The 19,556-nt window shown below is 36.5% G+C and overlaps 3 protein-coding genes across 3 annotated transcripts; 2 read left to right on the top strand and 1 right to left on the bottom strand.

Annotated features, from left to right (window-relative positions):
• Window positions 1-7,834: 7,834 nt before the first annotated feature.
• Window positions 7,835-10,060, bottom strand: LOC120333407 (heat shock cognate 71 kDa protein-like). The gene has a single exon (XM_039400826.2). The coding sequence runs from the start codon at window positions 9,952-9,954 to the stop codon at window positions 8,038-8,040; it is 1,917 nt and encodes a 638-aa protein (XP_039256760.2). The 5' UTR covers window positions 9,955-10,060; the 3' UTR covers window positions 7,835-8,037.
• A 1,091-nt stretch (window positions 10,061-11,151) lies between these two features.
• LOC120333406 (heat shock cognate 71 kDa protein-like) lies at window positions 11,152-13,349 on the top strand. Its single transcript, XM_039400825.2, has one exon. The coding sequence runs from the start codon at window positions 11,232-11,234 to the stop codon at window positions 13,146-13,148; it is 1,917 nt and encodes a 638-aa protein (XP_039256759.2). The 5' UTR covers window positions 11,152-11,231; the 3' UTR covers window positions 13,149-13,349.
• Window positions 13,350-15,960: 2,611 nt separating this feature from the next.
• On the top strand, window positions 15,961-18,996 carry LOC120333452 (large ribosomal subunit protein uL11m-like). Its single transcript, XM_039400884.2, has one exon. The coding sequence runs from the start codon at window positions 16,463-16,465 to the stop codon at window positions 17,066-17,068; it is 606 nt and encodes a 201-aa protein (XP_039256818.2). The 5' UTR covers window positions 15,961-16,462; the 3' UTR covers window positions 17,069-18,996.
• Window positions 18,997-19,556: the final 560 nt, after the last annotated feature.

Raw genomic sequence — 19,556 nt, 5'->3', positions numbered from 1 at the left:
TTGGTAATATGTTGCTGATTTGTGAAAATCGCTACTGGACCAATTGCCTTATATTCCAGTAGTTAAAGCATGTTGTTGTCGCGAGAAGGCCATTATTTTTATTTATAAAAATATCTGTTGGCTCTATGGGATTCGTTTCCCACTTCGAAGTTTAGCGTGATGACATCCTCAAAATTAAAAATTGGGCACCGTGCCGTGGTTCCGTGATCACATCTCGGTGATCTGGTTGCCAGACTACCGGTACTGTGAAAGATTTAATACTACATCGTTTTGGCCTCCGTGTCTGTATATATTTGAGCATTGCTCTCTTGTTTCGAATTGGAGAAAATTCCTGGATCCAATCCACGCATGATATCATAGAACTCGCCACTCCATCGTCTGCGTAAACCGGAGTTATTTCGCTGGAATACATTGATTTGGCAATAACATAGAATAACGGAAGAAGAGAACACGATGTTCCCGAGGTTGTTTGTTTGTGATTATCTATAACTATCTATTACTATACTATCTCACGATTATCTACAAATTATCTTATATATTTTTGTAGTTATATCAAGTTTTCCCACTGTTGCTTTTTACGTAGTTTCTAATATCAAAATGGCGCTGGTCGATTGTAGCAACGCGACAGCGAAGAATTATTCAAGATATTACCAAATAGATGAAGATGGGATTTATTCGCAGTGGTTGACCGCTGTGATTTTAACAGCCATTTTAGCACTTATCAAAATATTCTTATTGATCGTGACATTATATCATGCGTGGAAAGTGAGACAAGCGAATATAGAAATTGAAGAAAGAGCAATGCAAAAGGGAACCTATGATAGAATACGTTGGAATCCCCTGGAGCAAGCAATGAGGTATATGGTAATGATATCAGTCATCTTATCCGTCGTTTCGCAAGGCATAGAAGCTTTGGAATTGTACTTTTTCTATGGTGACGACATATGCAACAGCGTCCGTATGGCAAAATACGTTTTGTACTTATTGTGCGTCTTGCCTCTTTTCTTGGTGTTGTGGCTGCGGCAACGAAAGCTTTACACTTCACATTTATCTTATCTGTTTGGAAAAACTGCACGATCTCTGAACATATTTGTTTTGTTTATAATTGCATTCAGTATAGTCGGTTCCTTGTTATTCATGAACAGTAGGGTTTTTAAAAATTCCCCTGTCGGTTGCGTGGTGGTCTGTTCTAGTTTGGTTGAAAAACCACTCGGTGTTTTCTTTTTTGTTCTCACCATTGCTTATCAAGTCATTTTGGTAAGTTTATTTATCCATCCTTTGCTGAAATTCAAAAATAGAAATGCAAATTTTAGAATTATGAAGAAATCCATCAAGCGTACGTTGACATCGGCAATTACAACAATTGCTGTTCTTGGTTTAGGCTCATTTATAGCTTTTTTAACTTCGGGATGGGTGATTTCTATTTTCGATTCCATTATTATGGATTTCATACTGTTGATAGCAACACTCTGTATTATTGGTCTGTTTGAAGATTGGAGACTTAGGTTATTTCCTTTCATAAGTCAGGTAAATTTGATTAATGCTACCATTCTGGATAAGTGCGAATCCCATGCTACAATTCCGCAATATTGATGAAGCATTTATATTTAACCCCGCTGATATGGACTTTTCATTACCCAAACAATATTACGCCGTTATTCAATTTTTTTTTTTTTTCATGGCACCGTTGCAAGCAATGAATACACCTGTAGAAACAATTTTACTACAATTTACCAGCGAATTTGCTCCTTGCCCGAATTTTCGCTGTCAGTGGAATAAAAATTGACTGTACCCCAGTGATGTTTACAGTCCATGCTTATCGTTATCTGGGATATGAAACTATTTAACGATTTCTTCTTCATTATGGAATATGATCCAGTTGATTCTTTTGTATAGTTGATTTATTTTAGTGTATATATCGTATATTATGTAAATGTTATAATCATATTCCCATATTGTTGCTCCAATCCGAAAATATGACAGTGTGTATGAAATATGATACTGTATATTTTGATTTATGAGGGTATATTTGATTATTTTATAAAACAATAAATGAATAACATTACTGAATTCGAAGCAAAGATTGTCTTTGTCTATTCATCGACAAACACATTTCGTTATGTAAAGCGACATACAGGTTTGGCAGCAGCGGATATCGAACTCTGTTAGTCGACCTGACAAGAAAATCCTTCTGTACTGAATTCAAGCTTATGTTATTATTGCGCCCGAAACGTTTGCGAAACGATATGCGACAGCTGCGGTCATTTATTTGGCGGTTAAAAATATCAGAAAATTGAATATTGACAGTAATAGTAACTTGGTATTGTTTACCTATTTTCACCACGTCAAGCAAGGCACTGATATGAATCGTGTCATAAAATATACAATCCACCACAAACGGGAGGTTACTTTATATTGCTCATCATATATATCAATGATGTAGTGTGTCTGTCGCGGAGGTCCGATGGGTTCATACGCAGCTCTACACCGTAAATACTACGTGTAAAAGATAAACATGATTGAATACAAAGAACCCCACAGCGGGAATCGAAAAACCCCGTAGCGGGAATTAACTGCTCCAACAGGAGAACCCACCGTATGTACCCGACCATTGACTTCCCTTTGCTACTTTAAAGCGTCACGGCTCACTCTGCCTTATCTATTCTAAATCGACAAAAATTGATCTTAATTAAACAAAAGGCCTTCAATAACGAGTCCATGAATGTCCAATGGCAGACATTCGTCCGTCCATTGAACAACTCACGCCAACTTTATTATCTTATTTACATTCTCAAGTTAAATATGGAATTATCTCATAATAAGATATGCAATGCCTATAGGCCAACAACGACCAATTGTTTTATTTGGAGCAAGCAAAGGGGTATATATATGGTAATGATATCCGTTATTTCGACAAACGCAGAAGCTTTAAAATTGTACTTCTTCTATATGGTTACGACATATGTAACAGCGTCAGTATGGCAAAATACGTTTTGTATTTATTGTGCGTCTTGCCTCTTTTCTTAGTGTTGTGGTTACGGCAACGAAAGCTTTACACTTCACATTTATCTTATCTGTTTGGAAAAACTGCACGATATCTAAACATATTTGTTTTGTTTATAATTGCATTTAGTATAGTCGGTTCTTTGTTATTCATGAACAGTAGGGTTTTTAAAAATTCCCCTGTCGGTTGCGTGGTGGTCTGTTCTAGTTTGGTTGAAAAACCACTGGCGCTTTTTTTTGTTCTCACCATTGTTTATCAAGTCATTTTGGTAAGTTCATTTATCCATCCTATGCTGAAATGCAAAAATAGAAATGCAAATTTTAGAACTATGAAGAAATCCATCAAGCGTACGTTGACATCGGCAATTACTACAATTGTTGTTCTTGGTTTGGGCTAATTTATAGCTTTTTTAACTTCGGGGTGGGTGATTTCTATTTTCGACTCCATTATTATGGATTTTATACTGTTGATAGCAACACTTTGTATTATTGGTCTGTTTGAGGATTGGAGACTGAGGTTATTTCCTTTTATAAGTCAGGTAAATTTGATTGATGCTTTTTCACCGAAAAAATATTACACTGTTATTTAATTGTTTTATTTTCATGGCACCGTCGCAATGAATACACCTGTATACAAGTAGAGGCACTTTTACTACAATTTACCAGCGAATTTGCTCCGACGCCCGATTTGTTGCAGTCAGTGGAATAAAAATTGACTGCACCCCAGTGGAGTAATACAGTCCATGCTTATCGTTATCTGGGATGTGAAACTTTTAAACGATTTCTCCATTATGAACCAGTTGATTATTTGGTATAGTTTATTTATTTTAGTGTATCGTATATTATTTTAATGTTATAATATTATTTACGTATTGTTGCACTAATCCGAAAATATGATTTGACTAATTGACAGTGTGTAATATGATACTGTATATTTTAATTTATGAGAGTATTATCGATTATTTCATAAAACAATAAACGGATAACATTACTGAATTCGAAGCAAAGATTGCCTTTGTTTATTCGTCGGCAAACACATTTTGTTTTGTAAAGTGACGTACAGGTTTGGCAGAAGCAGATACTGACTGAACTATATTAGTCGACCTGACAAGGAAATCCTGCCGTACTGCGTTCAGGCTCATGTTATTGCAACCGAAACGTTTCCGAGACGATACGCGACAGCTGCGGTCATTCATTTTACGGTTCAAAAAATCAGAAAATTCAATATTGACACTAACAGTAACTTGTAATTGTTTCCCCGCCTTCACCATGCTAAGCATGGTAATGACATGAATCGTGGCATGAAATATCCAAAACTCGACGTAGTCGCAGATTATTATCTACGACCACCACAAACGGGAGGTTACCTCATATTGCTTACCATATGAATCAATGTTGGTCCATGTCTGCCGCGGAGGTCCGATGGGTTTCATACGCAGCTCTACACCGAAAATACTACGTATAAAAGATAAACATGTTCGAATACAAAGAACCCCATAGCGGGAAAGTAACTGCTCCATAAGGGAGAACCCACCGTGTGTGCCCGACCATTGACCTCCTTTTACTCTTTAAAACGTTACGGCCCAACGCTTCCTTGTCTATTTTGAATAATAGGAATAATCTTAAACGGAAAGCATCTTTTAACAACAAGTTCAGCATAAATATCCAATTGAGAACATTCATTCATTAAACAATAATGTCCAGTTTATCATCTTATCCACATTCTCAAGTTAAATATAGACTTATCACATAATAGGATATGCAACGACCATGGGACAACAACGACCAAAAAATTATTATGATTTTTTTTTCAGAATCTTTAAGTGGCTAACATTCATAAATGCTACTGACACTAAATTTGGCATCGTCAATTTCAAAGAACTAAAAATGACAACATTCAGCTTTTTAACTCGAATTCATTCGAATAATTTTATTTTGGATATTTTTTCATCTTGGACCAGATGCCTGCTTTATTGCGTATGCAAGTGGGAAAGAGGGAGAGAGAGACATGTTGTATGTTAACCAGAAAACTAAGTCAGCTGCCACCCCTTTACCTGAAATAAAATTAACCTTGCATTTTCAAATTAGGTATTCTTTGTTAAGTTTTAAAAAAACTTTCTCAAAAACACGAGAACAGTTACAATTAATTTTTAATTTTGTTGACGTCAACACGAAAAACATCATACGGAAAAAGGAATGGAACAGAGCCCAAAGGAAATTTAAAAATGAATAAAAATAATAGCTTTCTAGCAACAACAACAATCTTTAAAGACTGAAAATCCCAATTGGTTCAGTATAGTTAATAATAAGAAAGCGATTTTCTCACAACTAGAAGAAAAATGTAAAACGCCGAAACAATCCTCATGTTTCCGTCACGCAAATATTCAGCTTCAAACCCCAAGTCATATTAACCTGATATTTCGTGACCCAAAGCAGAAAGCGCCTAAGAGCGCGATAATGGACCCAAGTACACCCAAGCGTACAACATCTGTGGCGATATGAGTTTTAAATGAAGTGCACTAAAATTTAGGTTGCAACAGTCCTATAAAATCCATTAAAAATCTGCGCGGATCCACACACAGTATTATGAGTTGTTTAAACGTGTAAGTTTGTATATCTACGACGAACTGTGGTTATTTTTTTCTATGTTATAGGAGGGTTTCGTAATAAACAACTCTTCCAGGGGACCTTAGTCGAACCTCCAGAAGAGCTCCGTCGATCCCAGGGTTCGATGAAACACTGGTCTGCGACCACCACAGATGGGAGGTTACTTTATATTTCTCACCATATAAATCAATAGTGAAGCATCCCTCCCCCGAGGTCCGATGGGTTTCATACGCAGCTCTACACCTAAAATACTACGTGTAAACTAAGGATTGAACATTATCGAAAACATGAAGAACCCCATAGCGGGAAATAACTGCTCCAAATGGAGAACCCACCGTATGTACCCGGCCATTGACCTCTTTTTGCTACTTTAGCGTTACGACTTAACGCTTCCTTATAAATCACTAGAAATTGATCTTCAATGGAAGGCGGGGAAGGTATTAGACTAAGGCAGGGGTTCCCAAACCGCGGCCCGCGGGCCGAATACGGCCCGCGTAACGATTTAAAATGGCCCACCAAACTTGAGTGAAAGTGTTCAACAGATTTTGTTTCTGCTGTTTTGCAATCTAGATACCGCCAATTGTTATCGGGCAGTAATTAGTTATCAGCCGTATTAGAAACCTTATAGATGTCAAATAACAAACATTAACTAGGCTCTGAAAATAGACGTTTCTTGGATAAATGTCAGCGTTCGTATTTCTGTATTGAAAAGAATCAAACCTCAGCAATTTGTTCACTTCGCCATTAAACTGTTTCAGTTCTGAAGAAATGCGACATACAGCGCTATTACGAGTGAAACAAACATGTTTCAAAAAATGGAAAATGTGTTCCACTGAACCCATGCTAATACGACGCGCACTTTCGGGCACTACACTCTTCCGGCCCGCGAACATCCTCCCGATTCTAATTTTGGCCCGCGGTAGAGGTTGTATGTTAACCCCTTTGGCTGAAATATTAAATCTTATATCATTTTGTCAAACCTGAAATAAACCTCACTTGGCATTTTCAAAGACATTCATCAAGGCTTACCAATCGAAATGCAATACTATTACAATCGCACGGAATATTGCCCATCCGCTCTAGTACCACACTATCCATGTTGGTGGGGGATAAATAGTGTTCTTTTCTCATTGTATAATCTATCGAGAGAACGTGATATGTGAAGACACGATTGTGCATCTCATTACCTTTTCGTTTTGAATACACTCAACAGCGTGGCATCGATATTTGGTGTATAAGTATATTCATATATATAGAAAGTATATTTTTTACTTTATCAACGAATATTCCTCAATAAATCCCTATATATCTTAAGTGAGTCTCAAGTATTAAATAGTCGAGTATACATGCAGGTAAACTCAGTGGGTTAAATGGCGTAAACTCGCTTAAAAATCTGATTTGACACCCCGAAATATATATTATCGATATATGTGGCATTGAATGTGATTTTAATTGCAAGACGAAAAGCGCTGTTTGAGGGTAAATCAATGGAATGAATCAATTTATATTAAAAATTAAATAATCCCTCACAATTTTATTTATTTCACGGTCAAAAAGCGACCTACTTACTCCATTCTCAATCCGAAGCAAGTCAGGTTAGCGGGAAAGACATGTTGAAATAATTGAGGCGCTCGACTTTTTATGTAATTCCAGACGGAAAGCTTGTTTTGCAATAGTTTTAAAATGCATTCCGAATATTTTATTGCTGGATTCCCTCAGTGAGCAGATTGTTCTAATTGTGTAATGTCTTGTCACAAATGGCGATTGCGTTCAAAGAAAATAAATACCTAGAATAACAAATGACGTTTTACTCCAAATGAACATAGCTAGCCCCTTTAACACCAAAGATTAAACAGATATACCAAATGTACCCTACATTGAATTTTAGAGATGTTAGAATTTCCATCAAAAATATTTCTTTGTACTTTTTCTCAAACTAAATTACGTACGCCAAATTTTTTATTCTCAGCTTCCCATTAAATAATTTTCAACATAATCATAATGAGTTAATAATGAATTAAAATCTGGTTCAAGTAATAATTTCAGAACGGCACAAATATATTGGAATCTTACGAGGTATCATTTTTGAACGGAATCGCAAAAGCTGGCCTGTAATGTGAGTGTTTCAGTACTTACTATACTGGCTGTAACTAAATACTATTCAAATAAATTATCACCCGTCGCTGCATTTTTTTTATACAAATATTCTGACATAGACCAGCAATTTCACAATTTTCATTATAACTTTTAATACTCAATCGTGCAAACATGAAAAGGCAACATGTCAATATTTATCGAGCACAAATTTAACAAAACAGCAAAAAAACAAGACAAACTCTAAATATAATTGAAGCAGTATAAGAAGAAAACGCAGTGTTAAAGTATTTATGCCAATCAAAGATATTTTTATATAACAAAAGATAACGATTAATCAACTTCTTCGATTGTTGGACCGCCAGCACCAGGCTGATCCGAAGCCCCTTGTGGTGGAACCCCTCCGGGCGCAGGCCCTCCGGCCTGGTGCAGTTTTGTCAGAATAGGATTCGTAACTTTCTCGAGTTCTTTTTGTTGGTAATCATACTCGTCTTTCTCAGCTGTTTGATTATTGTCGAGCCACGTAATAATTTCCCCACATTTGTCGAGAATTGTCTTTTTGTCCTCTTCGGAAATTTTCTCTTTGATTTTTTCGTCTTCAACTGAAGCTTTGACATGATAAGTGTACGATTCAAGACCATTCTTCGCTTGAATACGATCTTTCTCTTTGTCGTCTGCTTCCTTGTACTTTTCGGCATCGTTCACCATTTTCTCGATTTCTTCTTTGCTCAAACGGCCTTTGTCATTTGTGATTGTGATTTTGTTTTCACGTCCGGTGCTCTTGTCAACTGCAGATACGTTCATAATCCCGTTTGCGTCGATATCGAAGGTCACTTCAATTTGTGGAACTCCCCTCGGAGCCGGAGGAATGCCAGTTAGATCAAACTTTCCCAACAGGTTGTTGTCTTTCGTCATCGCACGTTCACCTTCATAAACTTGGATGAGAACGCCAGGTTGGTTATCTGCGTACGTGGTGAAGACCTGTGTTTGTTTCGACGGGATAGTTGTGTTGCGTTTCACTAACGCTGTCATTACTCCACCAGCCGTTTCAATTCCAAGTGACAATGGCGCAACATCCAACAAAAGAAGATCTTTGACCTCATCAGATTTGTCACCAGACAGGATGGCTGCCTGTACTGCGGCTCCATATGCAACAGCTTCGTCCGGATTTATGGATTTGTTGAGTTCTTTTCCGTTGAAGAAATCTTGAAGAAGTTTTTGAATCTTCGGTATTCTGGTCGATCCTCCAACAAGAACAATTTCATCGATTTTGCTTTTATCTATTTTCGCATCTCGCAAGGCTTGTTCGACCGGATCCAATGTTCCTCGGAAAAGATCAGAACAAAGTTCTTCAAATCTCGCTCTGGTAATTGAACTGTAGAAATCAACACCTTCGAAGAGTGAATCGATTTCGATATTTGCTTGTGTTGAAGATGAGAGTGTACGCTTTGCTCTTTCACAAGCAGTGCGAAGTCGACGCAATGCTCGTTTGTTGCCAGAAGGGTCTTTCTTATATTTTCGCTTGAATTCTTGAATGAAGTGATTTACCATTCGGTTATCAAAATCTTCACCGCCAAGATGAGTATCGCCTCTAGTTGATTTTACTTCAAAGATTCCGTCATCGATAGATAAAACGCTGACGTCAAACGTGCCACCTCCCAGATCGAATATCAATACGCTTCTCTCAGAACCCGATTTCTTGTCTAGACCGTAAGCGATCGCTGCAGCTGTTGGCTCGTTGATAATTCTCAAGACATTTAAACCAGCAATAGTACCGGCGTCTTTTGTGGCTTGGCGTTGAGAATCGTTGAAATAGGCAGGCACCGTAACTACCACGTCCTTTATCGGTGTACCCAAATATGCCTCAGCAGTTTCTTTCATTTTGGTCAGTACCATAGAACTGATTTCTTCTGGGAAAAATTTCTTCTGTTCGCCTTTGTATTCCACATTGATTTTCGGTTTTCCTCCTTCATTGATGACTTCGAAAGGCCAGTGTTTCATGTCACTTTGTACTGTTGAATCGGTGAATTTTCGTCCAATGAGTCTCTTGGCGTCGAAAACACTGTTCGCTGGATTCATCGCCACTTGGTTTTTCGCTGCATCCCCAATGAGTCTTTCCGTATCGTTGAAAGCAACATAACTTGGCGTAGTTCGATTTCCTTGATCGTTTGCAATAATTTCGACTTTTCCATGTTGAAAAACTCCGACACACGAATATGTGGTCCCGAGGTCAATTCCAACAGCAGGCATTTTGAAGAATATATATAATAATTCAGTATATACAATTTACAGATATAGCTTTGGTCGCCTTCAGCAAGCTCGCGCTGTCACAGCTTCGTATTTATTAGCTTATGATTTCCCCAGTCAAACACTCCGCTGTTTTATAACACGATAGAACTGTCGAGACCACGCGCGGTAATTCGAGAGAAGCCTAATCCTTTAAATACCCTTCGAGAACATTCTTGTTATCGATCGACGTAGGCGACTTGAATTCGAGAGAAATCAATGCAGGCCAGCGATTATAATGAAATTAGAACAAACCTTCAAGAACAGTCATACAATCAATTAATTCGGTTCAGGCATTCCAGAATGAGAAAGCAATTTCTACCGTATGGGTCCCGCAGTAACGTGTAGGCGAATATTGGACTTAATTGGAGTTTATTTTCTAAGAATGAACACTGTATAGTGTATACCCAAAAACTTTTTAAAAATCGTTTGTCTCGAACAAAACCTCTTAACAATGTATACTTATTTGCAAATAAATATGCTTCTGCTAGTTAATACTATGCGTTACTTTTATTGAAATTGTCATAAAAGCACAACAATTTATAAATATTTATTCGCAATTTAGATGCATAAACGTCGACACCAACTAAATTCATGTACTAATTTTACGTCTACGCATGATATGCTTTATTGCAATCTGCTGCTCTATTTAATAAAAACGTCATTTGCAAATGAGTATTAGACTTGAGTTTTTCGGATGTCTTCTAGAAACTTTACAAGTTGAAATTCGTTTGGTTGGCATTACGCAATCTGATATTTTTGTGCAAAAACACATCATTGCATAATTATTTTCAAAACCATGGTTGCAAAAACAAAACAAGAAGTCTTTTCTAGAAGCTTCTAGGAAAATATTTGAAAATCAAGTAACACTTTCGTAATATGAATGGCATCTTTCATACCTTCGACTTTACATCATGCGTTCGTAAATATATTAGGTAGTGGAATACGTAATGTTCAAAACGAATATTTGGTCTTGTCGAAACTTGCCATAACAAAGAATTGTAGCTGAGGCCGTCTGTGGACTGTACGTGTCTCCGCGATGGCGACTTTCTCGAACATTCCCACGTGCCTGACTAAACTCTCTCGAAATAGCGCGTATGGTCTCGTGACTTCTCTCGCTTTATAAAAGCCGAGGGCGATGGCGGAAACGGCATATCAATATTTCCAACATAGTGTTCTTCAACGGAAGCTCTAGCGAACGTGTATTTCAATATAACTACGCTGATTTATCGTTTTCAAAAATGCCTGCGATAGGAATTGATCTCGGGACAACATATTCTTGTGTTGGAGTTTTTCAGCACGGAAAAGTAGAAATTATTGCAAACGACCAAGGTAATCGAACAACACCAAGCTATGTTGCTTTCAACGATACGGAGCGACTCATAGGAGATGCGGCAAAAAATCAAGTGGCTTTAAATCCAACAAACAGTGTTTTCGACGCAAAGAGATTGATCGGGCGAAAATTCAATGATTCAACAGTACAAAGTGATATGAAACACTGGCCTTTCAAAGTTATCAACGAAGGAGGAAAACCGAAAATCAATGTCGAACACAAAGGCGAACAGAAGAATTTTTTTCCGGAAGAAATAAGCTCCATGGTTTTAACTAAGATGAAGGAAACAGCTGAAGCATATCTTGGATCACCAATAAAAGACGTTGTTATCACCGTTCCAGCGTATTTCAACGATTCACAACGCCAAGCCACAAAGGATGCCGGCACAATTGCTGGATTGAATGTGTTGAGAATTATCAACGAGCCGACTGCTGCTGCCATTGCTTATGGACTGGACAAGAAATCTGGATCAGAAAGGAATGTTTTAATCTTTGATTTGGGTGGTGGTACATTCGATGTCAGCGTTTTATCCATCGACGATGGAATCTTTGAAGTAAAATCCACTAGAGGTGATACTCATTTGGGTGGAGAAGATTTCGACAACCGCATGGTTAATCATTTTATGCAAGAGTTCAAAAGAAAATATAAAAAAGACCTTTCTGCCAACAAACGAGCATTGCGTCGACTTCGCACTGCTTGTGAACGAGCAAAGCGTACACTCTCATCTTCAACACAGGCAAATATCGAAATCGATTCACTCTTCGAAGGTGTTGATTTTTACAGTTCAGTTACCAGAGCAAGATTTGAAGAACTTTGTTCTGATCTTTTCCGAGGAACATTGGATCCGGTCGAACAGGCCTTGCGAGATGCGAAAATAGATAAAAGCAAAATCGATGAAATTGTTCTTGTTGGAGGATCGACCAGAATACCAAAGATTCAAAAACTTCTTCAAGATTTTTTCAATGGAAAAGAACTCAACAAATCCATAAATCCTGACGAAGCCGTTGCATACGGAGCTGCAGTACAGGCAGCGATCCTGTCTGGTGACAAATCTGATGAGGTCAAAGATCTTCTTCTACTGGATGTTGCGCCTTTATCTCTCGGAATTGAAACGGCTGGTGGAGTAATGACAGCGCTGATTAAACGCAACACTACGATACCGTCGAAGCAGACCCAAACGTTCACAACTTACGCTGACAATCAACCAGGCGTTTTAATTCAAGTTTACGAAGGTGAGAGAGCTTTGACAAAAGATAACAATCTTTTAGGAAAATTTGACCTCACTGGCATTCCGCCCGCACCGAGGGGTATTCCACAAATCGACGTTACATTTGATGTTGATGTAAATGGCATAATGAATGTATCCGCTGTTGATAAAAGTACAAAACGAGAGAACAAAATTACAATTACGAATGACAAAGGTCGTCTAAGCAAAGAAGAAATCGAGAAAATGGTGAACGAAGCCGAAAAGTACAGAGAAGAAGACGACAAAGAAAAAGACCGAATCCACGCTAAAAATAGCTTGGAATCCTACACTTATCATGTTAAATCTTCTGTCGACGATGAGAAAATTAAAGACAAGCTTTCCAGCGAAAACAAGCAAACAATTCTTGATAAATGTAAAGAAGTTATTGACTGGCTTGACAACAATCAGACCGCAGAAAAAGACGAGTTCGAGTATCAGCAGAAGGAATTAGAGGGTGTTGTGAATCCTGTTTTGACCAAACTCCATCAAAATGGCAGCTCTGCGCCTGGCGGGGTCCCACAACAAGACAAATTCAACCAGTCGAACGGTGATGGACCCACAATTGAAGAAGTTGACTAAAATGTATTCGAAAACCGGGTTGTCGAGATTTTCAACAACTATTATCAAACATATACTGATTATGTGTAAATATTTATATATCATTTACTGATGAACGTTATTTTTCATTTAAACCTGTGCTTCATACCATTTTCTCTTTATGTTCTATTTAATGTTTTAAATGTTGCATTGTGAGAAAATAAACTCTTTACTTTGAAAGTCCTCATTATTCGTGAACTTAGATTCAAACTGACAAATATTTCTGTAAGTCTTACAAAAGGGTTGTCTTTTGTGTATAAATATATAAAATACTTTTCTCGAAGACAGGTCTCGAACCCCCAACTTAAAGTGCAAAAACCACTTATTCATACTTTTCCGAGTGCAAGATCTCAATATATATTGCAGTCCAAATCAACGTAATAATGGAAACTAAAAGAAGGAAATTCTACAAATAGGAAGTGCTAGAGAAAAAAATTGACATCTTTCAACGTATGTATAGCAAAACAGCTGTCGATTTACAAAAAAACAAAATATTGGTGTGACTAGGCAGACCTACATTTCAACTTTGAAATTGATAACATCGTGTTGAATCAACGGTGAATATGTGAGAAAATAATAGCTGGCTTCTTTTCGGTGCTGGGTGGTTCATGTATCAACTGGCCGATTCCTGTCGTCAAGTAACCTCCGACATCCACGCCAATGCATTTCAATATTCAATAGTTAGCGTCATTGGATAAAACAAAATTTTGTACAGATATAAAAACACAAATTTGTTGGCGGAATCAATAAAATATGTAGTATAGAAATTTACTGTATATGTATAAAAATACTTTCAACATGACTTTGATCAATCATTTACAACGAAATGTCCACCTTCATATTTTCTCTTGGAGCGGCGAAACACAACAGCTTTTCATTTTATAATTTGTTTTTGCATTTTTAAAATATATAGATTGAGTCGTCATTGGTACATTTGGAAAAATTAATTCAATGTAATAGTTGTAAAATCGTCATGAAGGAATGATCCCAAGAATTTGTTCAGATATTTTGGTTTGGCATTCTCAAATGCTAGTTCAGATTATCTAACAAATGATAAAGCGATGATAAAATGATAAATATATTGTAATTCAATTCGTTTTTTTACTCCAGACCAATAACGTCCATATCACAAACACAAACAAATAATATAAATACATAAAAACAATAATTATAAACCACCTCCAATCAAATCTTTTCCAAACCCCCGACGTCTTGCATTATTGAATGATGTTATATAACATATATATAGATTTATACGTTTGGGTTTGCTAACTTCTCCTATTTAGAGGTATATTTAAATATCATACATATGTACAGATTTCAACCGAATATAAAGAAAAAATTGTAACAGTATATGCCTAACAAATAAAGATTATATATGAATGAGAGGAAGGACTAACGGACGAACATTTATCACAAATTTAACAACAGTTTAGAACGGCTATGTGTTACTAGAAGAAAATGGTACAACGAAAATATGTGCGATAATCACACAAGGACTCACTAATTTATTTCTGTACCCTACTACAATTGACAATTTACCTCGACATTAATACCGCAAATTTCGAGTTATGGCTGCAAGTGAACTGAAAGATGCAAACAAATCTCTTTTTTTTTCTATATCGTTACAACAATTATCCATCCCACACGGTAAATTGTATCTGACTGATTTTTTGTCGTTTAATTTATTGCTAAATATCAGTTAGCAGTCCCAGTCCCATCTAGATGTAACTTGTGTCAAGTTAGAGTCGTCGTTTTTTGCATACATTAAATGTTTTATATATTATTATTATTCATTGTCTAACGCCGGTAGAAATGAATTGTGTAACCCAGCAATATGAAGTTATTTGATAATACATTGATTTTGTTCAAACAAATTGTAAACATATTATTTAATAACGTTCTCTACCAGTCATCTTCGATGTGAACCTTAATAACACCAGCAAATATGGTGATGACCTCGATAGCCGCATCGCACCATGCTGTCCGTGCCATAACAATTTTATTTCTAATACATTTTTATTGTATTGGTGATTGTAATAAATCTCTTTCTCTCTAGACATACTTAGTTCAGATGACTCAATTCACTTCGAATCGTTGCATTGCTAGTTAGCCACTGGCAAAATCGGTTCCAAAAGCAGCAACAGAACGGTGGTAATGACTAATGCATACAGAGGATTTTTTGTATGGAAACCTTAACATAATTTCGACTCCTTAAAATCAATTGAACTTAGCTTCACTGCTCACATTTTCACTTCACTTTGCGCTGTTTCCGTATATAAAATGCCTGAAAGACAGAGAAAGAGTACGGTGTAATTTTGTTCAACAAACAACATCAACTCTTTAAAGTAAAGATATAGAACATTGAATTTAAGGTCTACAGTTTAGATCATATCGTTTTGATTATTTCCGTCTGCAAAACGAATGGACGTTGGGAGAATTCTGGACCGCCAATTCTCACTGTTTCGATGCTTCATGCGTCGGTATCAGAGAATTGCTGACTCTTAATACATTGTTTTTCAAAGTGATCTAGACCTAGAGAGTTTGGGCCTTCCACTTTAAAAATTCTATTAAATAATGATGTTGTCATTTGTATCTTTACAACTCCGTAAAGAAGGATTTATGCTCCAAAAAAAAGCGAAATGAATATGGAGATATTCGATTCACACGTAAATTTTGGAAACACAACTGGAACTGCCACATTTTTCATTCAATGAATGATTAACTCCGCCACTAGTGGGGCACACTACCTACCAAATAAGACCGAACTCGTTTTATCTGTATGCTTAAGTTTGGTTTATGCGAGATAGCAAGATGAGTATGTTAAGTCTGTGAGCCTAGTGCCAGTAGTGGGTGACAGTGCTGCAATGTGAATCATATTTATCCAATCAAGCACTGTTCACTGGTTCATTAAATACACCAGCGCTAGGCGGTTACTCGTACTACACTTGGCTTACAGACTTTGAGACTTATGACTCACAGACTCAGGAGTCAGGGAGTGCAGGGACTCAAACTTGGACTTGAGTCGAGACTCTGATGACCTACGATAATTAATACCGTACCTGACTCTGTGACTCGCGAATAGCAGTTTAGAGACTTGTATCGAAAACTGCTGGTTTAGTGGCCATTTTTCATTTGTTGTTGCTCTGTCCAAACCATTTCCATGTACTTTGTGCCTGTATCAGACATTCCTTTGTCATACTATCTTCATATTTTCTGTTTTCAGCTGTTTCTGTTTGGAGATCAGCTAATTCTGACAGATTAAAGTATAAAGGTTTAAGTGATAATACAAAAATATGTCAAAGCTATCCCGAGTTGGAAAGTCCCTGCAAAACCAGGTTGTGGAAAAAAAGCTGCCAAACATAATAGACACAGTTATAGCAGCCAATCGTGCTTCAACGGGTCCTCCATTGGGTCCCGTTCTCGGCCAAAGAGGAATTCCTATTGCGAAATTCGCGTCAGAATTCAATCAACAAACAAAACATATAAAAACTGGAATTCCACTTGATACTCGGATATACCTTGATGGGAAAAATTTCAAAATTAATATTTCATCACCCACCAAGGGGTATATGATATTTCAAGCAGCTGGTGCAAAAAAGGGAGAAAGGCCATTAAATTTAGGTCAGGACTTCATTGGAAAAATTACTCATAAACATATATACGAGATTGCGAAAGTGAAAATACAAGACGAATACTACACTATTCGCGATTATACTATGCAGCAAATGTGTGAAGAAATTGCTCAATCTTGTTATAGGAGTCATATTGATATTGTTGAAAAACTTGATCCTGAAGTCTATGATCGTTATTTACAAACTGTAGATGAAAAAGAAGCAGAATACCAAGAAGAAAAGTTACAGAAAGAACTGGAGTTGAAAAAGAAAATGAAATTATCATGAATTCACAGTGATGATTTCGTACTGCTTTGCTATATATTTTTTTTGCCATTCAAAAACCCAGTTTAATTTAAGTTAAGAAATGAAACAATATTATTCAGAAATATTTGAATTGTCGAATAATACTATGATATATTTTGATTATTCCAATGGCTGTGCATTTGAAAATTACAACTGATTAGCAATTCGATACTTAACCTTCTTGAGACTTCTGACTTTGATGTGACAGTAATTTACACTTTACAGTCTCTATTTCTCAAATATTAGATTTAAAAGTTCAACCCCCAAATTTGTTGATAGCAAAATTTTGACTACATGAACTTTTGAGATTGCAAATGCTTACTCCCAATGTTTTCAATTGACTTGTTCAGAAATTTGATGACTCTATTTATGATATGGGAAAATTACGGCCCGTGGGCCAAATCCGGCCTACTGGGTACTTCAATCTGGCCCGCCTGATGCCGCCACAGCCAATCTAAAACCAAATTTTGATGTTTTAGCAAAAAAATAACTAAGGAATTTGTTGAGATTGCGATTAACTTTAGTTTTGGCACGAGGCTCACTATTTTTAAATTTTGCTTTTTAACACTGTAAATATTGTTCATGATATGTAACTGTTTACGTCACTTTTACCTGGCCTTCCAGTTTAGGTGGGAAAATTTTTGGCGCCTTGTCCTTGTCTGAAAACCTTGCCTAATCCTGCTCTAAGGTAGTTGAAAAAATTAGCTCTATTTTTGTGGATTTTCATAATATGACTTCTATACCAGCTATATGTAATATGACTATGACTCCCATCTGCCTCAAATCAATTTCCTACATTTTCATGCAGAAATTTTTTCAAAATTATCATGTAGCTCTTGGTCCTGGTGATACATTTTGTTTAAATATGTTTGACAAAAAGTTAAGTATTCTCTTGGTTTCTTTTTAACTCACTAAATAGTGCTGGGTTGAAAATGAATATGGAGAATTAAGAATATTAAACTACAACCAAAAGTAAGAAAAAGTGTATTTCAGCACAATCATTGGTATTCAAACTCGAAGTATTTCAAATTATACTTCTCTTTTTTACAGATTATGATGAAATATCTTTAATTTAATAACAATGTTTTCTTTACGAATCTTACTGAACAATATATTTGTGAAGAAGAATAACTTTTTCAATATAGTTCAACATACACAACCAATTGGAAAAAATTCATTGCTTTCTGCTTTCACAGCTGCACCAAATGGAATAAATAACTGTATCATTACAAGAGGATTAAAGCGCCATGTTGCCGTACACAGACGCTGTCCTGACTGTAGAATATCGAGACCAAATGGACGATTAATTGTCACATGTGAGACTCATCCCAGGCATAATCAAATGCAATGGGGCAGAAGGGGTCAGAAACGTTTACATAAACCTTATCCATGGAGATGGCCAGATCCATTTGAAAAGAAATACAGTCATGGAATATTTTATCAAGATAGATATTTGGAAGCTTTTAAAAAGGATTGAAAATATGGTTATCATTATAGAGTCCATAAATTCTTTTCATTCTTGAAGAAAAAAAAAATTGTCTCCTTATGAAAATGTACATGCTACCATTTAGTACAAAATAATTTGAAAATTTGATGTTATATACATTAAGTTGTATATAAAATAGGACCCAGCCTGAATTTTAAAAATGATTTCAATATAAGCCTTCCCCTTGAAATAAGACCTAGTCAATAGCGTGAAATTTTTTATGACCTAGTCGATAGCAAGAAATCTCTACTAATGGTTTTGAAAGATTGATAATCTATGTTTTGCAGCTATTTTGAATAAAAACGTGTTATTTATAAGTAAATGGATATCAGTTTTCAAAATTTGTGATTTGAAATTCTCGTAATTCTCTACTTTGTAATTTTGTTTTTGATAAATGAAAATATAAGACATCCCCTGAAAGTAAGCACTAGTGTTATTTTTCGAAAGACACTCGTGTAGTACACCCACCGGTCATTTATCAAAAATATGTGTTACGTCATCACATACTGGTAATGAAATCATGTTAGAAATTTATCTATCCATACAAAATCTTATGTCCTCTAATCTAATGATTATGAGGAAATAATAAGTAATATTCTGTATAAGTAATATACTTATAATAAGAATTATAAGTACCCTCAAATTGTTCTATATGCATTTCTAGACTAATCGGGTATTTTATATAGGCGCGGCGGTGTGGCTCATCGTGCTAAGCGTTAAGAATACGCTCACCACTCTGGTGGACTCGCCGTAGGGTGGTTTACATAACCGCTGGTCGGTTACGCCTTCCTCCACCATCAAGTCCATGCTTCCGAAAACAAATACCTAACGAATCCCATACCCGACAAGGAATGGTAACCGGACGAGAGGCCGTGGTTCGCCATATGGTTAAGATGTTTTATCGGCTTTCCTCTCCCCCGGGATAGATATGTAAATCCTATCCTATATGTCAACCGGTACTGTTTATGAGACCAATATGCCCTA

The sequence above is a fragment of the Styela clava genome, chromosome 13 (assembly GCF_964204865.1).
Source record: "Styela clava chromosome 13, kaStyClav1.hap1.2, whole genome shotgun sequence".
In the NCBI taxonomy this organism is placed as follows: Eukaryota; Metazoa; Chordata; class Ascidiacea; order Stolidobranchia; family Styelidae; genus Styela; species Styela clava.
Note: the sequence above shows the minus strand (reverse complement) of the source record. Positions and strands in the feature narration are given on the sequence as shown.

Bases quoted from the DNA above. Each gene is read 5' to 3' on its own strand.
- LOC120333406 (XM_039400825.2), top strand. From the start codon at position 11,232: ATGCCTGCGATAGGAATTGATCTCGGGACAACATATTCTTGTGTTGGA.
- LOC120333452 (XM_039400884.2), top strand. From the start codon at position 16,463: ATGTCAAAGCTATCCCGAGTTGGAAAGTCCCTGCAAAACCAGGTTGTG.
- LOC120333407 (XM_039400826.2), bottom strand. From the start codon at position 9,954: ATGCCTGCTGTTGGAATTGACCTCGGGACCACATATTCGTGTGTCGGA.